Source organism: Amphiprion ocellaris, chromosome 4, assembly GCF_022539595.1.
Source record: "Amphiprion ocellaris isolate individual 3 ecotype Okinawa chromosome 4, ASM2253959v1, whole genome shotgun sequence".
Lineage (NCBI taxonomy): Eukaryota > Metazoa > Chordata > Actinopteri > Pomacentridae > Amphiprion > Amphiprion ocellaris.
Genome location: NC_072769.1, coordinates 18,666,287 through 18,689,623, shown reverse-complemented (window position 1 = coordinate 18,689,623; position 23,337 = coordinate 18,666,287). Strand labels below are relative to the sequence as shown.

The 23,337-nt window shown below is 39.0% G+C and overlaps 3 protein-coding genes across 3 annotated transcripts; 2 read left to right on the top strand and 1 right to left on the bottom strand.

The window, feature by feature from the left end:
* Positions 1-2: 2 nt before the first annotated feature.
* Positions 3-7,979, top strand: LOC111575315 (solute carrier family 22 member 7-like). The gene is made up of 9 exons (XM_023280355.3): positions 3-2,952; positions 3,429-3,532; positions 3,647-3,801; positions 3,980-4,148; positions 5,768-5,891; positions 6,008-6,117; positions 6,239-6,453; positions 6,621-6,729; positions 6,867-7,979. The coding sequence occupies exons 1-9, from the start codon at positions 2,572-2,574 to the stop codon at positions 7,075-7,077; spliced, it is 1,578 nt and encodes a 525-aa protein (XP_023136123.1). The 5' UTR covers positions 3-2,571; the 3' UTR covers positions 7,078-7,979.
* A 370-nt stretch (positions 7,980-8,349) lies between these two features.
* On the bottom strand, positions 8,350-18,374 carry LOC111575314 (ATP-dependent RNA helicase DHX15). The gene is made up of 14 exons (XM_023280353.3): positions 18,215-18,374; positions 15,761-16,106; positions 15,483-15,676; positions 15,204-15,363; positions 13,752-13,970; positions 13,478-13,645; positions 13,301-13,387; positions 12,946-13,095; positions 12,671-12,779; positions 12,374-12,565; positions 10,865-10,987; positions 9,928-10,118; positions 8,902-9,071; positions 8,350-8,797 (listed from the first exon to the last, which is right to left on the bottom strand). The coding sequence occupies exons 1-14, from the start codon at positions 18,277-18,279 to the stop codon at positions 8,680-8,682; spliced, it is 2,292 nt and encodes a 763-aa protein (XP_023136121.2). The 5' UTR covers positions 18,280-18,374; the 3' UTR covers positions 8,350-8,679.
* Positions 18,375-20,741: 2,367 nt separating this feature from the next.
* LOC111575331 (extracellular superoxide dismutase [Cu-Zn]) lies at positions 20,742-23,267 on the top strand. The gene is made up of 2 exons (XM_023280376.3): positions 20,742-20,899; positions 21,803-23,267. Exons 1-2 carry the CDS (start codon positions 20,886-20,888, stop codon positions 22,434-22,436), a joined length of 648 nt encoding a protein of 215 aa, XP_023136144.2. The 5' UTR covers positions 20,742-20,885; the 3' UTR covers positions 22,437-23,267.
* The last annotated feature ends 70 nt before the right edge of the window (positions 23,268-23,337 follow it).

The following is a 23,337-nucleotide window of genomic DNA, read 5'->3' as shown; positions in this document are numbered from 1 at the left end:
TCCAAATACTAGCGTGAGGAGGGTGTCTGGTTTGGGAGCCTCAGAGTTAAATCTCTGCTTTATGCAGATGATGTGGTTCTATTGGCCTCATCAATTTGAGGCATCCAGCAAAAATTGAAGTGGTTTGCAGTCAAGTGTGAAACTGCTGGAAAGGGAGTCTGAGGCCATAGCCCCCTGCTGCTGGAAACTAGTGGATGGTTCTCTCTGGGCTGCAGATGAACTGCTGCCCTGAGCAAAGGACGTCAAGAATCTCGGCACCTCGGTCAAGAGTGACTGGAAAATGATGGTTTGGGTCAACATCTGCAGTAATGTGTGAGTTGTACCGGACAGTAATGCTGTACTGCATTTGCCTGTTGATATATGTTCAATATAGAATAGAAGAAGCCAGATTGGGTAAACTCCACAAAGTGGCTAAGCATTAGAGATAGCGTGAGGGGCTTGGACATCTGGAGGGAACTCGTAGTAGAGTTGCTGTTCCTTGACAGTAAAAACACCCAGCTGAATTGATTCAAGCATCAGACAGGATACCTCTTGGGCAACTACCACCCAGATGAGAGGAGGGCCTGGGGAAGACCCAGAAAATGTTGACGAGATGAAATACCTCATCCGGCCTGGCAATGCCTTGGGAGCCCCTTGGATGAACTAAGAAATGTTAATGGGAAGAGGGAAGTCTAGAATACCTTGTTTAGCTTGCTGCCACTGTGACCCCATCCCAGCGGAAGGAAATAGATAGATGAAGGTATGAGTGCATGTGGAGGTTTGGCAACTCCAGGGAGAATAGGACAGAAGAACAGTCATTAAGAGGTGACCTGTTAGTTGTATGGTCAGGGTGCATAACACATGGGTGCAAATTTAATCACTGGATCTGCCACTCAATTTCAGACTGAACCACCACTTGTGACAAATCTGATGTATTTCCCCACAGCTCCCATCTAGCTCCAAAATCCTTATCTAAAAAAAGCAAAAATGCCAAAATAACAGGGATAAATCTCATGGTTCAGAACACTATGAGAATTTCTATAGCATTCAAACTATAAACAAACTATTGTTGTGTTCCTACAACATTAAATCCTTTTATTAACTCATGCCCAGGTACACGTTTATATTGTGGTTAAATTATATGACATTTCTCAATCTATTTCTTTATATATTGAGAAGCTTCAAGATTTGTCATGAAATAATACACAGCATTTCCATTTCTCCTGCCAAACTTCCCCCTAGAGTACTGTTTACGCCCTGATGCAAGGCATATTACAAGTCCATACAAAACAATTTAACACATATCTCTTACAACATGAACCTATGAAAAGGAGGTTTAGGAACCTTACTTTAATGTGAGTATCCCTGACACCACATTGGACCTCATTATTATTCCTCATCAGGGGAAATTGTCAGAAATGTTCTCAAATTCAAATGCCAGCTGTTCTGGATGTTACTAGATGTTATCAGTTCATTAAACTATTTCTGGGCTTCAGTATCTGAAGCACAATGTTAGATCCCAATCTATATGTCAAAAGCTTCAACAACATTTCACTGACATTCCACAGCATTTACTTCATTTAAAAGCATCGGTTTATAAAATAGATGGCTGCCTATCCCTTGTCTTTTAAACAATAGATCAAGTAGAATACAGTGTGCCTGTAAATAAGAAGTTGAGATCCACTCTGAATGATTCCCTTTAAGAAGAGCCTGGTTAATTTTAAAACCTATCCTTGTATGCATTTCCGGTGTTGTACAGCTGGTGCAGCTGTCTAACATTTATTCTTTCATCCTTTGCTCACAGGTCCTGTCTTGGCAGTTGTTTCTTTGTGTTAATCTTGGACTTGATCCCTAAGTTTCTGCAGCAGATACGCATCACAGAAACAGTCCACTGAGACATGACAGGCTCCCTTTCTTCCACCAATATATTTAAATGGAGATAATGCAGTATACAACATTGTCTGTCGATCACTGATGCTTCTTTCTTTTTGTCATATTTGTAATTATTACTATTAATGCAGTCTGGGATTTTTTTGTGTGGAAAAAACGGTAAAGTGATGAAAAACAAACAAAACACAAACAGAATACCATTGGAGCTCCAGCTATTGACAATTGTTTGATCTATAGAAAAATTGCAACCACCCAGAGAACTAATTAATCTGTAAAAAATAAGACCTCTACACTATTTTAAAAAACTAAAATGTTCTGTATTACACTATTGCTGAATCACAGTCATTGTTTTGTCTTACAACCTGGTAAAGAAAGTATATTTTATTTAATGAAATGTAATATAATGATGAGTCATTTCACTACACATTGAGGATCCTATATTATATATTACCACCAATGTTTACTATTCCTTAACAGTTCCAGACAAAAGTTTATTTAATGGTTAAGTGAGGTAAAATATTCACTCAATTCAACGGTAATCCAGCAGCCCTTAGTGAAATACCAGAGGTTGCCTTCTCTTCTCTTAGAGTCAAAATTGCTGTTACTTCTCCTCAGTGTACAGACTGAAAGAGGAGATTTTATACTCGTCTTTATTTTTCAAATTCTCAAAAGAAGAAATATTGCTCACAGAGGGAGGCCACGATGAAGTTTGAGAACATTCTTGCTGAGATTAATGGATTTGGAAGATTTCAGGTAATGATCATTGTGATCAACTTCATCAGCCGCTTCACGCTGCCCTGCCACTTCATGCTCAACAACTTCATAGCAGCTGTTCCCGCTCACCACTGTGACATCAGCTCTCTGGACGATGGGGGCATTTTTATGAATTTATCTCATGCCGAGAGGCTTCTTGTTAGTATTCCGGTCAAGCAGGATGGGACTCCAAGCTCCTGTTACATGTTTACGGAGCCTCAGTATCACCTGCTGTTGAATTTATCCAACATTACTGACGGACCCACGGTGCCGTGTCAGAATGGATGGATGTACGATAACACCACCTTCAAGTCCACTCTGACCTCACAGGTGATCCTACTTTACATTTACAGTACCGTTCGAAAGTTTGGGGTCACTTAGAAATGTCTTTATTTTTGAAAGAAAAGCATTTTTTTTAAATGAAGATAACATTAAATTAATCAGAAATACAGTTTAGACATTGTTAATGTGGTAAATGACTATTCTAGCTGGAAACGGCTGATTTTTAATGGAATATCTCCATAGAGGTACAGAGGAACATTTCCAGCAACACATCACTCCTGTGTTCTAATGCTACATTGTGTTAGCTAATGGTGTTGAAAGGCTAACTGATGATTAGTAAACTCTTGTGCAATTATGTTAGCACATGAATAAAAGTGTGAGTTTTCATGGAAAACATGACATTGTCTGGGAGCAGTGTATTTGAAACTAAATAAAATGTGCTTGTTAACTAACACCTTGTAGAGCCAAGTCATTGTGTTTGAGAAACAGTATAAACTTGTATTTTCTTTATTTCTGTGCACTAGTGGGACCTGGTGTGTGATAAAAGAGGGAAAAACAAAGCAACTGCTACCATCTTCTTTGTTGGAGTCATGTTTGGAGCCATGTCCTTTGGAAGTCTAAGTGACAGGTACCGAAGTTCGGCTATTAGGCTATTGTTTACTTGATTTAATGATTGACTTCAAATAAAATTTTTTCAACCAATCACTGAAATTATATTTGGAGACTTTGTGGCTTTCCTCAGGTATGGCCGAAGGATCATGCTGCTGGTATCTTATGTGTCTGGAATGCTGTTTGCTATTGCGAGTGCATTTTCTACAACCTACATGATGTTGACAGTGCTCAGGTTCTTCACTGGCTTTTGCATCACTGGCATCGTCATCGCTTCACAAGTGCTCAGTAACTCATCTCTGTTTTATATCTAAACACTGCACAGGATATAAGATAGATTAGATAACAGTATGTTTCATTCCCCTCAGAAGACGAGGCTACCATACAGAAATTAATACAAGATTTCAAGCATTGTCGTAAAGGTTTTCTATGAATTTTGATGTGATGAGGTGCTGGTTCTTTGCAGGTGTGGAGTGGGTGGACATTGAGCACAGGAAAGTGGTGGGTGTGATCGACAGCTTATCCTGGACATTTGGGAACATAGGCTTTGCAGCTATTGCCTATTTTGTGAATGATTGGCGGTGGCTGATTGTGAGTGTTACATCACCTTTAATCCTGGCCATCATCATGTGGAGGTACGACACAAACACTCTCTTAGAAGCCCCCTGCCCCCTTATCTGGATAGGCTGTGTTTTCTGTGACTGACTAACCATGTACGATGTTTAAAGATTAACACTGAGTAAAAATCTACCCCAAATTTTACATTTTCAACAATAACCCTGTCCTCTCTGATATTTTCTGCAGAGATTCAGGGCTGAGCAGACTTATTTTTTTCAGTTTTTTATTGTATTTCTCATTCAAACAGTAAAACTATCACCAACAACTCTGTCTTGCGTCAGTGACAAAATCCACTAGGACGCAAACTAGATTGGGGTCAAAATTCAGCTTAGAAATTCCAGTGTGATGCTCCTTTGCTTTCTATGGAAGTACGTGACTGAGCAGTATTAAGCATTTTAAACTCTCAGGTGATGCCATTTGATCACTAGCAAAGCTACAATTTCAGAGAAAACTGTCTACAGCTGTGTTGCATTGTAGGTAATACAGGCCTTCGGTTTTTCAAAGAAGAAAAACAAACTGAATACAAAAAGACAGCATCACTTGTTCCTCTACATTGATTTCCATCAGTTTTTAAACTGCTCATCTTTTAAAACAATTTTATTTTATTTTAAAATTTTTATTTAAATTATTTTAATTTTATTTAGCAGATGCTTTTATCCAAAGCAACTTAAATCTGAGTTGATGCAAGATTGTCAGGGAAACACTAAGGACCTTCCCAAGAGTTCTCACTGGACAACTGCTCCCTGACCAGGATTTGAACCAACGCCCTCTCATGCCAAAGTCAGGGATGCTAGTCCCTGAGTTATCCAGCGCCAAAAAATGTAATAGGATTGTACTGCCAAATCGGTGGAGTGCTATTTTAAACTTTTAGGGGTTTGCAGTATTCTGTACACGACCTCTTCTTTTTCTCTGTATACTATACTATGTACACTACATACAGTGTACTAGACCTGTTTGCACAGACTGTTAGTCTTATTACTCCACCAAGGAGGCGGAGCATCGGCGGAATTATGTGACGACTGGTGTACGGATTTGGATGAAATTTTCAGGGAAGGTCAGAAATGACAAGGAACAAGTGATTAGATTTTGGCAGTGATGCAGCTTATAGTCTGGATCCACGGATTTGTTAAAGATTTCTGTGTCATTGCGAGATAGCGGCACAGTGTCAGTGTAACTATGACAAGAAGTGAACACTGTCAGCTGCCTGCTGTGGATCACATGAGTGCAATCCTACTACAAATCGAACGTTGCGGACTTATCGGGACTTATTAGTCAGAAATGATACAAGAAACAATTGATTAAATTGTGGGGGTGTTTCCAAGTCCCATCAATCCACGCAATTCGGTATCTGTACATAACATACACATGCAAAACACAGGCCTGGTGTCAGCGGAAGGTCATTTTGCTTGTCGGTACATCTATATTAAATGACCACATTTTATGTTGCCGTGATATCTGCCATGAATTTTTTCAAGGTTTCACCCCTCGGAAATGACACGACTGAGCAGCCTTGGTGAAGTGCTGCTTTTCTTGTGTTATTTTTAATATAAACATGTAATTGAATTTTAAACAAATAAATTTATTTTGTACTTTTGTTATCCATTTGAACTACAAACCGTCTCTGCCTTAACATTAGGTGGCTGCCAGAGTCGGCAAGGTGGCTCATTGCCAATGGCAAGTTTGAGCAAGCTCAGATGTATTTGAAAAAATGTGCCAAGATGAATGGAACACAGGAGTCAATTATCGCACTAAAAACAGAGGTTGGTGTATTACAAATGTAAGATCTAATCTTGTGTTGCCGAATACACCATGACAGTCTTTAATTCTTTTTTTCATCACATGGTTTGACGTGTAATGCTGCCTTGCATTCTTTCAGACATTATCCACTATCATCGTGACTGAGAAAAGAAATCGTTCCTATTCCTACCTCGACTTAGTGCGAACACCTGAGATGAGGAAACTGGCCCTGCATACTGGTCTGTTATGGTCTGTATTCCCAGTGCAATGAGTTTAGGTTGTAAAATATGTCTCACCACTTTCACATGTTAATAAATTTCAATAAAAGCTGCTGATGGATTTAATGAGTATATACTTTCTCTGTTGTCAGGTATTGCATTGCAAACGCATATTATGGCATCAGCTTCAACATCGCAAGCTTTAGGCTCAACTTGTATCTCACTCAGTTCACCTACGCTTTAATTGAGCTGCCATCCAAAACATTAAGTTACTACTTTCTGGATAAGGTGGGCAGACGGAGCACTGTGGTGGGAGCTCTGCTGGTTACTGGGGCCTGTCTTGGAATCAACATCCTGATACCAAAAGGTAGGCATTCATTACTCTCCTGAATTACATCTAACTGCAGCTGTTTCAGTAAGAAGTTAGTCTCTTTACATACATGGGAAGGTGTAACTGATTTTGGTATTTTCATTAATAAAATCAACTCTTAAAACAAAAAGAAGAATCTGTCCTCTAAATGTGTTTTTTCTCAGATATGTCTGTTGCCCGAACGGTGGTAGCCGTCATTGGAAAAGGGTTTTCTTCAATATCCTTTGCAACTGTTGTGCTGTACAGTTCCGAGCTGTATCCTACTGTAGTGAGGTAACTAGCTGTATGTGCACACTTGCACTCCTCATTTCAGATTAAAACTGAAGAAATTAAACAGATCTGTATTTCAGTTTTCTAACGCATCAAAGGAGCCCTGCAGTTACAACTTCCTCGGTTTTTTCGTACTTCAGGCAGAACGGTATGGGCTACAACTCCTTCATGGCTCGGTTTGGTGTAGCTGTGGCTCCTTTGATCCTTTTACTGGACGATGTCTGGAAGGATCTGCCCCAGGCCGTCTTGTGCTGCACAGCTTTCCTTGGGGCAATGGTGGCAAGAACGCTGGCTGAGACCCGGAACAGGTGCCTGCCCGAGACCATCGAGGAAATTGAACAGAAGCAGTAGTTAACAGGACCAATGACTTGTCTCGGTAGTTTTGCTTCTCGTTTTTGCCATTTTTTCCATATTGTTTCTGGCTTTTGTCGTTCTGTCACATTTTTGTAATATTTTCTCGTTTTTGTCTTTTTTTTTTTTAAACTGACTTTCGTTGCTTGTCTCATGTTGTTGTTATGCTTCTCATTTTTGTCGCTTTGCGTTTCCTTTTGGTCTCGCTTCGTTTGTCTATTTTTTTTTTGTCTCGCTTTCGTTGTTTGGCCATTTTTTTCCATTTTGTTTCAAGCTTTTGTCGTTTTGTGTCTCATTTTTGTAATATTTTGTCTTGTTTTTTGTCTGACTTTTGTTGCTTGTCTCATGTTTTTGTCGTGTTTCTCGTTTTGTTTCCTTTTTCTCGCTTGCGTCGTTTGTCTATTTATTTTCATTTAGTGTTTTGTCTCGTTCTTGTCAATTTATCTAATTTATGTAATATGTTGTCTTGTTTTTGTTGCTTGTCTCATGTTTTTGTCATTTTGTTTCCTTTTAGTCATGCTTGCCTCGTTTTGTGCTTTTGTCATTTTTGACCACTTAAGGACATATTTAGTAGTCATTTGTATTCCCAAATAAAAATTATGTGTATACAGGTTCAAAGCTCATTATTGACAATCACGATTTATTTGGGAACATGGCTGACCTTTTTTTTTGAATAACAATGTAAGTAAGTTGAGATATTATAAAGCAGTAATCACAAGCATTTGTCACACACTGCATGAATGTCTGCAAGCAGTTGAAAGATGTTAATTTTTCTAAAAATCTGTATGGCACAAACTGTTCTCATTTCCATCTTGTGAATCACCTTTTGACTAATAGATATTGCCTTGTCAGCTTTAGTGGATACACAATGTCTGCTTAATTTTAATAAAACTGTTCAACAAGTTTTTGTTTCCCTAAAGTTTCAAACACAAAAACTCACTGTCAACAATTTGTCTGTGCAACAGATTTTATCATCTGAACTCCATGTTATGTAATACAAGAAAGGTGAGTTGAACTGTAACGAACTGCTGTAAAAGAACCAATAAATCACGAATTGACACGATATCGAGTCATTTTCAAGTCACAGGAGATATTAACTCGTGTATTGATTCATCACAAACCAGCCTTTGAAATACTTATTTACACATTAAATCTGACATTTACTCCTGAACTCATACCAAAACAGTATCTTGACAAAAGAGCAAAACTTGCTCCTCGTGACAACACTACTTTTGCAACCACTGAATTTACTAATTCATTTATACACAGAAACTAAGTCAAAGCTCCTTTATTAAAGAAACAAAGCAAGCACAAATCTTTGCTGACTCAGCAGTCTCCTAAAGGAAGTCCAACCACATCTGAATGACATGTTTCTGATATTCCTTTTGAAAATCATTGTAGCCAGGTCTAACAGTTGCTGCGGATATTTAATCTGACAATACACTTAGTAACAGAATTAACATTGATGGGAAAAAGAGAGAGAAAAAAGAGCAAACAAAATATAAAAATCAAAAAGCCAATTTTTTAAACATTAAGATACAATGATACAGAAAGATCTAAAACTATAGTATGCAGTTGTTGTCCAGGACACTTCTTGGCTGTTCAGTACTGGGAATACTCTTTGCTCTCTAGTTTGGCAATAATTCGCTCCAGCTGTCTTTTAGCTTCACATTGTGGGAAGTTACTCATTTCATAGTACTGGGGTGCGATCTTCACCAGCCTGTAACGAAGAGAGGAGAACGTCAAGAATGCCGTGACTGAGATTACTAATCTTGATTTATTTGAATCCTGTTTGACCTGAAATGCAACCAACAGCACACGTACCACTCTGGCTTGATGTCTGTGCAAGTGCGGATGTAGTTCTTGGTGGTGAGGACAAATTCATTGTACAGCACCCACTCGGGCTTGTGGTCCAGGACTGTAGATGGGTGCAGCTGGACCACTTGGTTGTCTTTTACTGTGAGGTAATGACCTGTGCGCTCCAAATGAGCCACCTGCAGGAAGGAAACAGAAAAGACTCAATATAGTAGACCTTTGCAAAGCATTGAGTGATGTTAGTATGCAAACATCTCATGTCAAACATTAAATAATTTCCTGTAAAGCAGTGGTCCCCAAACACTGGGCCACAGAGAGAATAAAAACGGCTTATTTTATATTTTATTTCTGCCGCAGTCTGCAGGGTGTTTTATTTTGAAAAATGACTAGATCGTTTCCTGCACTTGACCTTAAAGTCGTCAATCTGCCAAAATTAATCAAAAGCAAACGTCTCTGGAGAGCTTCTTTTCAAAGAGGGAGAGATTTGATGCTGACGCAGAAGAAAAAGGAAGTAAATATTTAACAATAAGTAATTTTAATTGTTTAGGTGACGATCGACGTACCTTTGTCTGTCTGTTCACAACTTTACTCAAAAACTGACTAATGGATTTGTATGAAATTCTCAAGGAAGGTCAGAAATGACGACGGACCAAGTGATTAGATTTTGGCAGTGATGAGGCTTATAGTCTGGATCCACAGATTTGTTAAAGATTTCTGTATCATTGCTAGATAGCAGCACGGCGTCACTGTAACTATGACAACAAGTGAACACTACATCAACTGCCTGCTGATGATCACGATTGTGATCCTACTACAAATCCACCACTGTGGACTTACTGTGACTTATCCATCGGAAATGATACAATGACTGAGCAGCCTTAGCGGAGTACTGCGCTCTGAGTGCTTTTTTTGTTTGTTATGTGCACGATGACTGGTCTGTAGAAAATTATTTTGCTTGAATCCGGTCTGTGGTGCAAAAAAGTTTGGAGACCGCTACTGTGAAGACATTATTAGGATGGCATTAGATCAGCTCACCTGCATGAAGAAACCAGTGCAGAGCGCTCGCCGAATGTTGATGTAATAATCTCTGCTCGTGAATTCTGTGCTCCGTCGAGGCAGGTTGAAGCGGTCCATGATCCTGGACAGCTGTTGTCGCACATTGTCAGCGGACATGAGTGAGCGGTAGTTGACAAAGTTGTCGTAGCACCACTGGTTAGATTCATGGTCTGGGAAAAAAGGGACGACAAGCATTCCAGTGTCAAGTATCAGATCTTCTTTGATGTTATTTTTACAACAAAATGAAAGCTGCACTAACCGCTATGATTTACAGTGAAAAGATCAAATGGCTGCAAGAAGCCAAAATGGCAAAGAGGCATAGAAATATGATGTGTTTTGGAAGAATTTATTGTTTTTCTCACCAAAATGAAATGAGAGGTCTCTAAAACTGCACTGTGCACTGCCCAGTTGACCAGGTGAGTAACTAGCTAGTGCAGGGGTGTCTAACTGAAATTTCTCTAGAAAAGTAAGTGCAGTTTCAACAGCACTGAGCCTAAAAAAACTTGTGCCAGTACAGGGGACAAATTTAAAATAGCAGTTACTTTTATTGAAAAATTGGAGTTAATGTCGTCTGTAATTTTTACACTTTACAAAGTCATCCCTCGGGCTGAATCGGACCCTCTGGCGGGCCGGTTTTGGCCCGCAGGCCGTATGTTTGACACCCCTGAGCTAGTGGATCGAATCAGAACTAGACATTAACGGCACAGTGGGCTTAAAAAAAGAGAAAATGCTTCCACTAAATTAAAGCTAATGTAGCTCCAATATGTAGGCAACTGTGTCCAAACATGTTTGCTATTACTTAATGATATGTTGTGTCCCAAGAGTGGCAAAAAACATGCTAATGTGGATTTTACATTCTCTGTGCTGCAATTTAATAAATGCAGAAAGGAGATGCTTCGTATAGACCGATGCTCACTTTGTTTGAAGGCGTGGTAGACGTTAAGCAGCGTCAAGTGGTCTCCATCAATGTGAGCAAACCTCATCTTGGACTCGTCTGCTGCCTTCTTAGCCTCCGTGGGACGGACAAAACACTGTGGGACTAAACAAGGTTGGTATGGGCCCCAACAAAGCCGCCCATAGGGATGAGTCAAACATTCACAGAAAAATGGAGCAAAGCCTATGATGCTAGGGCACTTGACACTGCGCTGGGACAGGGCAGGACCACAAGCTCTATCAAAGAGGGGGGCTGCAGTCTTTTCTCATGGTCATTCCCAACTGTAATGGCTATTAGCTCGTAGAGAGAGTGGAAGTCATTTAACCACATCTGTAAAACAAGAGTTTTCACACAACTACAAAGCGTTAGGGACACCAGCAATGCTCTGACTTTTTACGATTCAGAAATTTTCCTTTGTGCTTCAGACATAATGATTCGGTCTTTAAGTGAACAGATGATTAAAACATTTTCAGGCTACACAACATAACTCCACATATATTAGTTAAAATCCAAACTGCATTATTTCAATAAAAAGAAAAAAAACCCAATATATTTGACAAATGTGACAAAATTCAGGTGGTGCCTGCCCTATCCACATGCTTTGGGTGATGAAACACATCTGAATGTGAAACCTACTCTTCAAAAAATATGTAAATACAATCGACCATAACAAATTAAAACTTAATGTTTAAAGTCCAAACTTGAGCGCTTTCATATTGTAATACTGAACTGTGGACTAAAAGGCTTTTCTGATGATACAAACTCACATTGGGGCTGCATGTCTATGAGAAAAATGTCATGATGAGTGTGTTGTTCAAAACTGTCACAGTATTTGTACACAGCACATTCTTCATACCACAATAAACCTGTCTTACTGTTGAACTCCAATATTTTTAGTTGCTAGAAAAATTGAAATTGTCCAACTACTATTTTCAAACAAACAATCCTGAAAGATTGTTGATATGTTTGAGAATTAAAGCTTTTACATTCATTATAGATAAATTAAAATATTGCTACTATTGGTCTGCATCTATGTGTTCTCCAGGAAAAATCTAACATCTGCTGCCTTTTCCCTTCTGAATGAAACTTGACACATAATCTGCACTTCATTGTCATTTTTTTAAGTAATCTTTAGTCTCTAAGCTCCCTTTATGTCTCAGTAGATCCATGTGCTCTCCATCTGAAGATTGTCATATCTCTACATGTTGCAAATTCAAAGACTTTTACTGCTAATTAGCTAAAGTGACATAAATGTGGAAACTTTCACAGCAACAGAAAATGTGAAAAAAAACAAATATTACCAAATTAAATGTGCATTAATCTATGATAAAACAGCCCTGCACTAATTCATATACATTTCAAACTGCTGTGCACAAACTAACTTTCAGGTTGGGACCATTTTTAACACCGCCGGTATTCAGAAGTGTTATTAACCCTGAGAGACTTGGCCTACAGTAGGCATGAAGATGTCAGCCCAGTCCTGGGCATTACCTGACAACATGGCAGTAATGGAAAGGATCTCGTTGGAGCAGTTAAACTCGCAGCTCGCAATGACCATCTTTGCCAGCTGGGGGTCCAATGGAAATTCCGCCATCATGGAGCCCAGCTCCGTCAGGTCGCCATCATCGTTGAGAGCTGCCAGGTAGTTCAGCAGCTCCAGGGCCCTCATTAACGTCTCAGGAGCTGCAGTGAAGAAGAGGGAGGAGTAAGGAATGACAGCGAGTCATGCCTAACCAGTATATAAGGATAATTTACCATTCACAATAAAACTAATGCAGACTGACTCACCTGGTGGATCCATGAAGTCAAAGTGCACCAGGTCATCGATACCCAGCTTTTTCAGCTGCAGCACAACAGATCCCAAGTTGGACCGAAGAATCTCAGGATACGTGTTGTCCTGGAGAGTGATGATAAAAAATTTTTTTTAACAATAACTCTGTTGTAAGAAGATAAACTACAAGGAGCAAATATCAACCCAACACACACTAGTCCATTTGAGTGATGCTCCACGGCCCTATATTCACTGTGGTGTTCAAAGACTTCATGTTACTGTGGTCACTTGCCTGCATCTCTGTTTTGTAGGCCTTCTCTGTGTAGAGGCGGAAACATTTCCCTGGACGAGTTCTGCCAGCTCGTCCTGCCCTCTGCTGGGCAGAAGCTTTACTGATGGCTGTGACGAGCAAAGACTCGACTCTGATGCGAGGATTGTACACCTGGACGCAAGTTTGAAAGCATATTTAAGTGAATGAGTCGACATGGGCTGCACAGGTTGTGACCACTAAACAACACCAACAAATAATAAACAGATCGACATTTATACTTCAGAGATGCACAGAAAGATCCAAAGCACCTTTAAGACTGTATTTGAGACAGAAAACAAAATGAGGTCAAAACAAAACAGAATCACTTGTTGCCCACCTTTTGTTTGGCAAATCCAGGATCAATGACAAACACCACACCATCGATTGTTAGAGAGGTCTCAGCAATATTTGTCGACACCACAACCTGAGGAGGACACAACAGGCTGTCAGATAGTTGTTTTGAAATTTGATTCGAGGAAACTCTATGCAATCTGTGTTAGTATTTAAAATGCACCTTTCTTCCTATTGCACCATTGGGCTTCCTTGGAGGAGGTGGCTCAAAGATCCTTTGCTGCTGCTGTGGGGGCAATGTGGAATAAAGTGGAATGATTTTGATGTCTCCGACTTCAGGTCCGAGGTCATCTACCTCACGCTTGATCCTCTTGCAGGCCTCATCAATTTCCTGAAAAATAAAATAAAAAAATTTACTTTGCTTTTTGGGGAAACAGGCCACAGCTATTTCAAACAGAATTCAATTGGATTGAAAATATAAGCATCAGAAGTATTACCTCTTGACCAGTGAGGAAGAGAAGGCAGTCACCTTCGTCTTCCTCACACATATGAATCTGAATGACGGTGCGGATCGCTGCCTCAAGGTAGTCCCGCTCTGGCTCGGGGGTGTAAAAGATCTCTACAGGATGTGTGCGCCCAGGGATAGTCAGCAGAGGACAGCTGTCGAAGTACACCTGGAACTTTCCAGCATCTAGTGTGGCACTCATGACAATCACCTGTGCAGAATAAAATGATTGCAAGGGTCTTTTTCTACTTATATTTCTTCCACTTAAAGATTAATACATCCAGATTTAAATATCTTTATGCCGACATCAGTTGCATCTCTAGAACGGTGTTACTCCGACCAGCAAATTCAACAGCCTTATTTGATAGTTTAATGACAACTGCGTGGCCAAGTGAGGAAAGTGGTGTAATTTTTTAGGTTCATGGATACAAAAGACGTTGCTCTGATATTGATGTGATACTGTTTTCCTATGTGTAAACTCCGACACTCATCTATTCTAATTAAAGCTAGAGTATGTAATGCATCTGAGGCATATTTTTTTTTTAGATTTCTTGAAAGTCTCTTTACATCCTGACAGCAACCAATAAATCAAGTCTTCTAAAGAAATAAAATTTTAAAAAAATGCTAACAAAGAAAAACGCACGAGAATAATAATAACAATAATAACTATATCTATATAGCACCCTTAAGAACAGCGTTCTCAATGCTTTGACAGTCAAAACATGCAACACAGACAATCAAGCAAGATACAGGAGACAAGTCAGAGCAGTCAATTAAAATAAAGAGTAAAAATTATAATAAATTAAATGAATAATTAGCTAGATTAGCACTCAAATCAAACAAGTGAACTAGGCAGTTTCAAAATCAAACAATAAGATTGAGGGTTAAAATAAAAAAATAAAATAAAAAAATAGAGAATTAAAGAATTAGAGAGATAATTTCACACCAAAGAACAAGACAGCAAAAAGTAATATAAAACAACAGAACATCTAAAATAAACAGGACATAATGCAAAATAGAACACTAAAACTAAACAAAGCAAAGCTAAAAGTAAACTTCACATAAAAGCAAGTCTATAACAGTGATCAGAAGTGATTTAAAAGACGTCACTGACTCTGCAAGCTTATCTTCTCAGACAGGTTGTTCCAAAGTCGAGGGGCCCTGATGGAGAAAGCTCAGTCACCTTTAGATTTAAGCCTCGACTTTGGAACAACCAGAAGGATCCATCTGAGGATCTAAGGCTGCCAGCGGGCTCATAAGGGGTCAACAGATCACAAATGTAGCTTGAGACCCTGGCAAGCTTTAAAAGTGATCAGTAAAATCTTAAAATCAATTCTAAAATGAACAGGGAACCAGCGGAGGGAAACCAGGATAGGTGTGATGTGATGTGATGTCGTCTGTGAAAACAATGCATTACTGTTATTCGAAAAAGGAAAAGAAATACCTTCAGATCTGGTCTTTGACGAACCACTTCCTTCAGAACTCCCATCAGGATATCTGTGGCCAGAGTTCGCTCGTGGGCTTCGTCCAGAATGATCACACCGTATCGCTCCAGCAGCGGGTCATTCATAGCCTCTCTTAGTAACATACCGTCTGTCATGTACCTGAAGAAATAAAGTGGCTTTCTTTGTTAGTATGGGATGTTCTGGATTAGAACAAATAAGACTAATCACAAGCAGTTTTTATGCATTAGCAGACTTCAATCACGCACAGCACCACTTACTTTAGTATAGTCTTGGCAGAGCTGCAGTCCTCAAATCGGATGGAGTAGCCAACCTCTTGTCCAAGCATGACGTCCATTTCATCTGCCACCCTTTGAGCGACACTCATGGCTGCCACTCTCCTGGGCTGAGTACAAGCTACTGCCCTCTTAGGACCAGGCAAGCCTCTCACCATGTCCACACACCACTGCGGGATCTGGAGTTTCAAACAATCAGCATCACATTATTGGACATCATGTCCAGCACATGAGAGAGGGAGTTAATTCACTGCATTTCTCACCTGTGTCGTCTTTCCAGAGCCAGTCTCTCCGACTAGGACAAAGCTCTGATGGCGTGTGATGATATCGCTGAAGCTTTCCTTGTACTCCCACACTGGAAGCTGTAACCTCTTCTTCAGGATCTCGTAGTAACGTGGCGTGTGCGGCAGGTTGGTGAACGGATTGATCTGCTGTTGCACGGCCATCTGCTTGAGGGGAGGTAACCCTGCTGAGGTGGCTGCCGTGCTGTTAGGAGGGGCAATGGTCGGCTTTGGGTCTCTGTCCCGGTCTCTGTCCCGGTCCCGATCCCTGTCTCGGTCCCGGTCCCTGGAGCGGTCCTCACGGTCTCTGTCACGGTCCCTGTCTCTGCTGTCAGAATCAGAACAGTGCATCATCGTAAACACTTCCGCCGTAGAGAAATCATAATGAGGTTATTTGGTCACTTTCTACGCATAACATTAAGAAAATGGCCACAATGATATCCTGTACAATTAATGGAACAGTTTCCTGTGTGTTCACGACATTAGCAAAATATGCAGCTATCTTGAGGGACAGACTTTGGCCTATGTGAAGTGCAGATGTGTAATTGTTAAAATTACAAAGTTGAAACTCACATTAAACAGTGGCTGAAAGTGAACCAGTCTTGTGATCATTGACCCTTAACTTCTTTGTATACCTTTTGTAATGTCCTTTTATTGTGACCTACTGTCCTATGTTTCACTGCATGTTTCACTGTTATTACTCCGCCAAGGAACGCGGTGGAATAATAGTAGTATGTTTGTCTGTCTGTTAGTCTGCCTGTGTGCAACATTACTCAAAAACGGTCTGGATCACGGAATTGTTAAAGATTTCTGTATCATTGCTAGATAGCAGCACGGCGTCACTGTACCTATGACAACAAGTGAGCACTACGTCATAATATGACTGTTTACTAATTGCATTGTTTCAAATCCTGATTTTGCTTTGAGAGTTACGAGGATTTTGTACTGTGACTGGGATATTTTACAGTACAATAATTAACTGCGCATGTTTTTTTCTGCAATACATATTCTCCAGAAAGCTTGAATAACTTATGTGATGGCTTTGTGGCGTTGATTTAAATGTCAAACAAATCAGCCGTGTAGAGGCAGCAGCTGCATGACACTGCATATAAGGTACCTGTTTTTAGTCAGCTTTATCCTTTCTGTGGCCAAAAAGTTCACATACAACTTACTGAAGTTATTTTACAAACAAATCTTCCTTTTCAGTGTTTCTCTTTCCTGTTACTAACAGATTTTGTGCATGCCAACAAACACTGTATCTTGCAAATTTAGCTAAAAACAACAACAATCCTTAGTGTATGCAAGAGCCCTTAAATGGGAATAAATTATAATCAGACTTCTCTTGTATAGTGGTGAAGGAAGATTGCAACCATGCCAGTTTTCTTTTTATATAAAGCAGCTATAGAGTGGTGGCATGATGTGTTTGAGTTAGACTTCACCTCCTGCAATGTTACTATTCTGCATTGCACATATTTCTACATTTTGGTACAATATTCTCCTCTGATACAGATTTGATGGCACATATATTCACACTGCCCTATCTGCAATAATGCAATGGACGCTCAGTTGTCAGTTTATTAGCTACATCCAGCTGCAACAAATATATTATAATGCTACAGCAATAAATACTACTTATATTTACCGTTTCTATAAGATCAGTTTGAAATTTGTGTAAAAATTTGTGTAAACCCAAGAGTGTACTATTCAACCAACTTTGAATTAAATATTTGAGTCACAGTAAAACATAATGCAGTTAACCGCTTCAAAAACGACTCCCTCCTCACAAAACTGTTCCAGTAAAGCTCAGCATTAGTTATAACCTCCATTAAGACAGGTTTTGTTGCATGGCGGTTCGGCTGCATTGGTTTCTGTCAGGTTAAAGACACTGACAACTGAAAGCAGGTCGTTACTAAGTGTTTCTACGGAGCCGCCAAAGTTTCGGTGAGCTAACGCAATGCTAACAGCGAGGTTTGTTGGAATTAACATATTTTTACAATTTCTAATAGTGGCTCGCTATTTAAATAAGCCAACAACAGTCTTCTTAATCGTAGCTAAGGTTAGCCAGCTAAATCAACTGGAGCTAGCTTGAAAAGGTTGTTAGCAACCGGCTAAGTTAACGTTAGCCGCACACACGTGCCTCAATGGTGACGGTAACGTTGATGCTTCGTTTGTTAGCTTCAGTCGTCCTCCAATAGTTACATGAAGTTGTTAAAACAACATAACTAACATTAGTGAGCTTATATCAAAAGAACAGCGAGGTGACGTTAAGAAGACATAGCTAAACCAGCGGTACAACTCTAACGGCTACGATAATATTGTCTCGGTCAGTCTGGTACATCCATGGTGGCTGTTAGCCAACTTAACTAGCAGCGGCTAACAGTTAGCTTGTACCTAACTGGTTTAAGCGGCCACGCTAACTGTGGAGCTGCAACTTACCCATCAGACCTCTTCTTATTGGAGGAGTAGTCATCACCCAAATCCAGACGATGTCTTTTGGACATCTTTAGGGGGAAATGCAGCTTATCCTATATCAATCAACGCGAACACAATTCTACCGGGCAATATGCAGACTGACTCGGTTTCCTGATTCCTGTCCTCGACAGCTTCTTCATTCCGTAATTGTCTCTCAGCCTTCGTTACTGCCGCCTGCTGCTCTGGAGTTTGACTGGAATCTACAGCCACATGTTTTGTCGAAGGTTTGATACCATTTTTGATTGGTATTTTGATATTTCTACATAAAATTGATCTATTATTTTCTAGTCAAAGACATTTTCAGTACCTTTACAACACAATATTTGCACCATCAAGTCACTTTAGCATGTCTTGCCTTTTCTGCACACAATCAATTTAACGTTAGAATTTTTCTGCACATTATCAATTTAACAGGTCTTCATTTTTCACTACAATTATGCTTAATCTACTCAGTCCGTGTATATGATCATTACAACATTACCTGTCTGCTGTGTATTTACCACCACAAGTATACTGCTTTGCTATCTTTACATTATTTAGATCTATCTATCTATCTATCTATCTATCTATCTATCTATCTATCTATCTATCTATCTATCTATCTATCTATCTATCTATCTATCTATCTATCTATCTATCTATCTATCTATCTATCTATCTATCTATCTATCTATGCTTAAATGGGATCTACAGCAAAATCCAGTTTTAAAACCCAGACTGATTGATTCTAATATGCATCAGAATTAATTATGCATTATTATATTCTACAACTTCCTTTGGCAGGCACTTTTATCCAAAGCAACGTACATCTGAATATATATTATGTATTATCATCCTATGTCATGTAAAGACCTTCTGACCTTTTTGTTTGCAACACAATTCATAAATCATGGACACAACTGTGTGGAAATCCATATAGGATAATAATGAGGTCTTCCACTCCAATATTTCATTATTTGCACACCATAACAATCCAGACTTTTTTGGGGGGGGAATTTGCATGTTTATTGTGGACAGTATTAAAAAGTATGACTATCATTCCACTCCCATAATTTACACATACAGTATGGGCTACTCCTGTATATCTAACAATTGGCTCCTAATATGTTAGGTCAGATTTCCAAAAATCTGTAACACTCATTTTACCATTGGGCAAAACAAAGTACACATTACACAGACAGTGGGAGAAATGACACTTAGTTTAAATATATTGCTAGTATGCAGCTGAAAATTTTAAAACAGGTAATGACCAAATAAAACATTCATTTAAACATCTTATACACTGAAACATCAGTTAAAAAAAAAAGAACTCATAATGATATAATTAAGTGGGTCATTCCAGAATTGGACAACATTTGCACTTCAACATTTTTGAAAAATAAACCTTCTCTTTCACAATTTTCTGCTACATATTCATCAATAATAGGTAATAAACTATCAAAGGATTGATTGGCTCAGCTTACACATCAATGGTACCATTTTTATTCCATGTTTTATTTGTTGTTTGCTAACCCTACTCTAATCACAGTAACAGGGTTGCTAATCCATGCTAATGTTAGCTTTTTCTCAGGAGTAGAAGCTAGATATTTAGCTGTTACTGCTGACCAAGAGGGCAAGCTTACTGATGGAAAAAAGTAAAAGTAATTTGTCTTATCTTGATAATATGCATAACAGGGTTGCATGAGGTAGAGTGAGTCATTCAATAAAGGCTGACAATGTTATGAAATTATGAAAAATAGAAGAGAGGACATAGCTTTGCTCTACCTATTCTTTCGGAAAATTGTTTAATGATGTTAATTCCAGTGTTTCATGTGATTCACTGTTTTCTTCTTCTTCTACCATGCATAATAGTTACTATTTAAAATACTATGTTGATTATAAAAATGTTCCCACAATTACCAGGGTCATCAATGAACAAAATAATACCCAAAAAAAGGAGATTTAAATTTAATTTTAACTGTTTTATTTGAAATTCAGTTTGGTCATCAGGTGGATGGGACAAGAGAAAAATAGCATTTTAGGGGGAACTCCAGACTTACTTGCTATTTGAAATAATATTTTCAAACATTGTTTTCTCCAAGTTTTTTTTTTTTTTTTTTTTTTTAAGATTTGGTCTCAGGATAAGTAAAATTACACAACAACTGGATGTTTTAGTGTTTTGTACAGGCTTATTTGAAATTTGATGTAAAATTTCCTCCAATTATGGAATGACCCAAATAACACTGAATTTCCCGTTCTGGCCACATAATGGGTTAAACTACATCCACTGACAGTGGGATTACTCAAGTGAAAATGTTTATAATTTGGCATTTCTATGTAAAAAAGCTATTTTAATGAATTGCACAGAGCTAATGAACACGCTATTGCCACAGCACTGTCTCCAGCTGTTTTGGATTGATGGTTTTCTTCAGCTACAAGCCTTCACACTTTCAGGCGTATTCAAATGAAAAGTCTCAACAGAAATCTGATAGGGTCCTGTGAAGATTTCTGCTCCTCCCTGTGCAAGCGACGCCCACTGGACACGCTTACAAAACTGTTAGGAAATATTCTACATCATAACTCGTCCATTTATACGTAAACGACTTATCAAGAGTGAAAAGTTTCGATTTTGCCGCAGTTTTTCTCTTTTTTGATCATGCGTCAATACGGGTAAGTGGACTTTGCTATGCAGCGCTATCTGAAAACTCCATGTTTAGTCTGTAATAGCCTGTAATTACCTTTATTTGCAATACTGCGACATCACGTTTGCCGTGTGATATGAACATTCCGTAACCTCATTTTGGGCTCTTCCTTTTTTAGGTCTAAATATATTATATAGGCAGTAATGTTGTGTGCTTTTATTTTGGAGATGCCAATATTAAGACAATTTGATGTTATGTAACAAACCACAGTCACATTAATGATCTGGGAAATCTTTGTACTACTTTAAACTCATATTTGCAGGAAGATTTTGTTTATTTGTGGCAGACTTAAAGTTCATTTCATTATATTTTTTTTTTAGATTTACGCAACCTTATATTATGCAAAAATCTTCATAGATAAAACCTCTCAGCCACATATACTACTAGTCAAAAGTTTGGACACGCCTTCTCATTTAATTCTTTTTATTTATTTGTATTGTTTTCTACATTGTAAATTAATTCTGAAGATTATCACTTTTTTGTTTACAACATAATTCCATATGTATTCTTTTATAGTTTTGATGTCTTCAGTATTAATCTGCAATGTAGAACATAATTAAATAAAAACTATTGACTGAGACGGTGTGTCCAAACATTTGACTGGTGGTGTATAAAGTATTTTAATTGATATAATATTAGTGATTAAGTGATAATTAAATAGTATGTTCAATCATGTAGCATCCTATTGTTTTCTGACAGTACTTCTGCATTGGTTTATGTAACACTGTACCTCTAACAAAGCATTTTAACACTGTTTTGCTACTTTTGCTCAGTTAAAGGAACTTTGAATTGCTGTACATTTACTTGATGGGCATTTTAATGCAAAACGTATGATATGAGATCCTATTCTGATCATTTCAATGTCTTTCAGGTCAGTGAGTATAGTGAAAACTGCCCTGCTGGTTCTGCTGGCTGCCTGTCAACAATGCGTCTCAGCCTACAGTGACTCTCTGGCCCCACCAGAGGTCTCGCAGCACAATGACACTCTCTATGCAGCCTGCAAAATGAAACCCAGCACCTCACTGCCCGAGGGCCTGCCCAAGGTATACGGTCACGTCGTGTTTAAGCAGGATTATCCTCAGGGAAAACTCAAAGTGCTTCTCCGGCTCACCGGCTTCCCCAGAGACGGCCGTCCAGAGCCGAGAGCGGTGCACATCCATCAGTACGGAGACTTGAGACGGGGATGTGACTCCACCGGTGGCCACTACAATCCATATGATGTGCATCACCCTAACCACCCAGGAGACTTTGGCAACTTTGTGACCCCGCAAGGGAAAATCAACGCGATAATAGAATCTGAGGCCACATTGTTTGGAAGCCTGTCTGTGCTGGGAAGAGCAGTGGTGGTCCATGAAAAGATGGATGACTTAGGGCGCGGTGGAGACACTGGGAGCCTACTGCATGGAAATGCAGGCCGAAGGCTTGCCTGCTGCGTTATTGGCATTTCTACCCCCGATCTCTGGAACATGCAAAAACAGAATGCTCGCCGGCTGAGGAGAATCTAGCCCGACAGTAGTTGAATTCCCTTCAGGACAGATTTTGTCTACATGGTTGTGTGCATTGTGCCTAATACCTAGAAAAATCTAACTCCAAAAAAATCACCATAGCCTATGAAAAGTAAACACACTTTACAATCTGGTGTGAGAGTTCTCTCAGTGCTAAGAATAAAATGTGGTGTTCCATATTGGCGGTGCAGTTCATCAACCCACTATACTGATATATTTCAGCAACTTTTAGATGGATTGCTATGGAATTTGGCACAGACATTTATGGTCACCAGAGGATGAATCCTGATGATTTTGGTGACATGACAGTAAGAATGACATTTGTGTCTTTTGTCTTGATAACAACTGGATGGATTGCAATTTTGGTGCCTCATTCAAATAATCTGGATGACCTGAAATTATTTTTTTTATCTAGCCTCATCATCAGATTCAGCTTTCAGTTTGTCCAATACTTGGTTTTGTGACCAAATTCTTGAAAAAAATCCCATTCTCCTCAGCCTCAGCTGTGTTTTCTGTTTATTACCACTAACATGCTAACCTTATAAAGGCTTGCAGAACTGCTAGCATACAGCTGTAATCTTGCTTAAAAAAATGCAGAAAGCACAAACCATTTAAACAGCTTTTTAAGTACATCCAGTTAAGGCTTACCAAAAGAGCAACATGTCACAGTATATCAGTCAGTCTATGCATGTATCTGATTTATGAAGCTGAGACAATAAAAGCCCTTGAAAAGTAATTTGCACACATCCACAGAGATAACACGATGTAATTTGTATCTGATGACTTTGTATTTTCTTCCCTCAAAGACAAAATAAAAATACTGGTAACACAGTTGTGACTTCATTGTGCATTTCTGTAAATATGTTCCTAACTAAGATCTGTTTAATCTCAATAGACAAAT

What these genes read in the sequence shown, in the direction of transcription:
- LOC111575315 (XM_023280355.3), top strand. Translation starts at nt 2,572, where the DNA reads ATGAAGTTTGAGAACATTCTTGCTGAGATTAATGGATTTGGAAGATTT. An exon ending in TTTGGAAGTCTAAGTGACAG is followed by an intron (nt 3,533 to 3,646) that starts GTACCGAAGTTC and finishes GGCTTTCCTCAG; the next exon opens with GTATGGCCGAAGGATCATGC. An exon ending in CTGCATACTGGTCTGTTATG is followed by an intron (nt 6,118 to 6,238) that starts GTCTGTATTCCC and finishes CTCTGTTGTCAG; the next exon opens with GTATTGCATTGCAAACGCAT.
- LOC111575314 (XM_023280353.3), bottom strand. Translation starts at nt 18,279, where the DNA reads ATGTCCAAAAGACATCGTCTGGATTTGGGTGATGACTACTCCTCCAAT. An exon ending in GTCAAAGACCAGATCTGAAG is followed by an intron (nt 13,971 to 15,203) that starts GTATTTCTTTTC and finishes TATTCTGCACAG; the next exon opens with GTGATTGTCATGAGTGCCAC. An exon ending in CTACCACGCCTTCAAACAAA is followed by an intron (nt 10,119 to 10,864) that starts GTGAGCATCGGT and finishes CTTTTTTCCCAG; the next exon opens with ACCATGAATCTAACCAGTGG.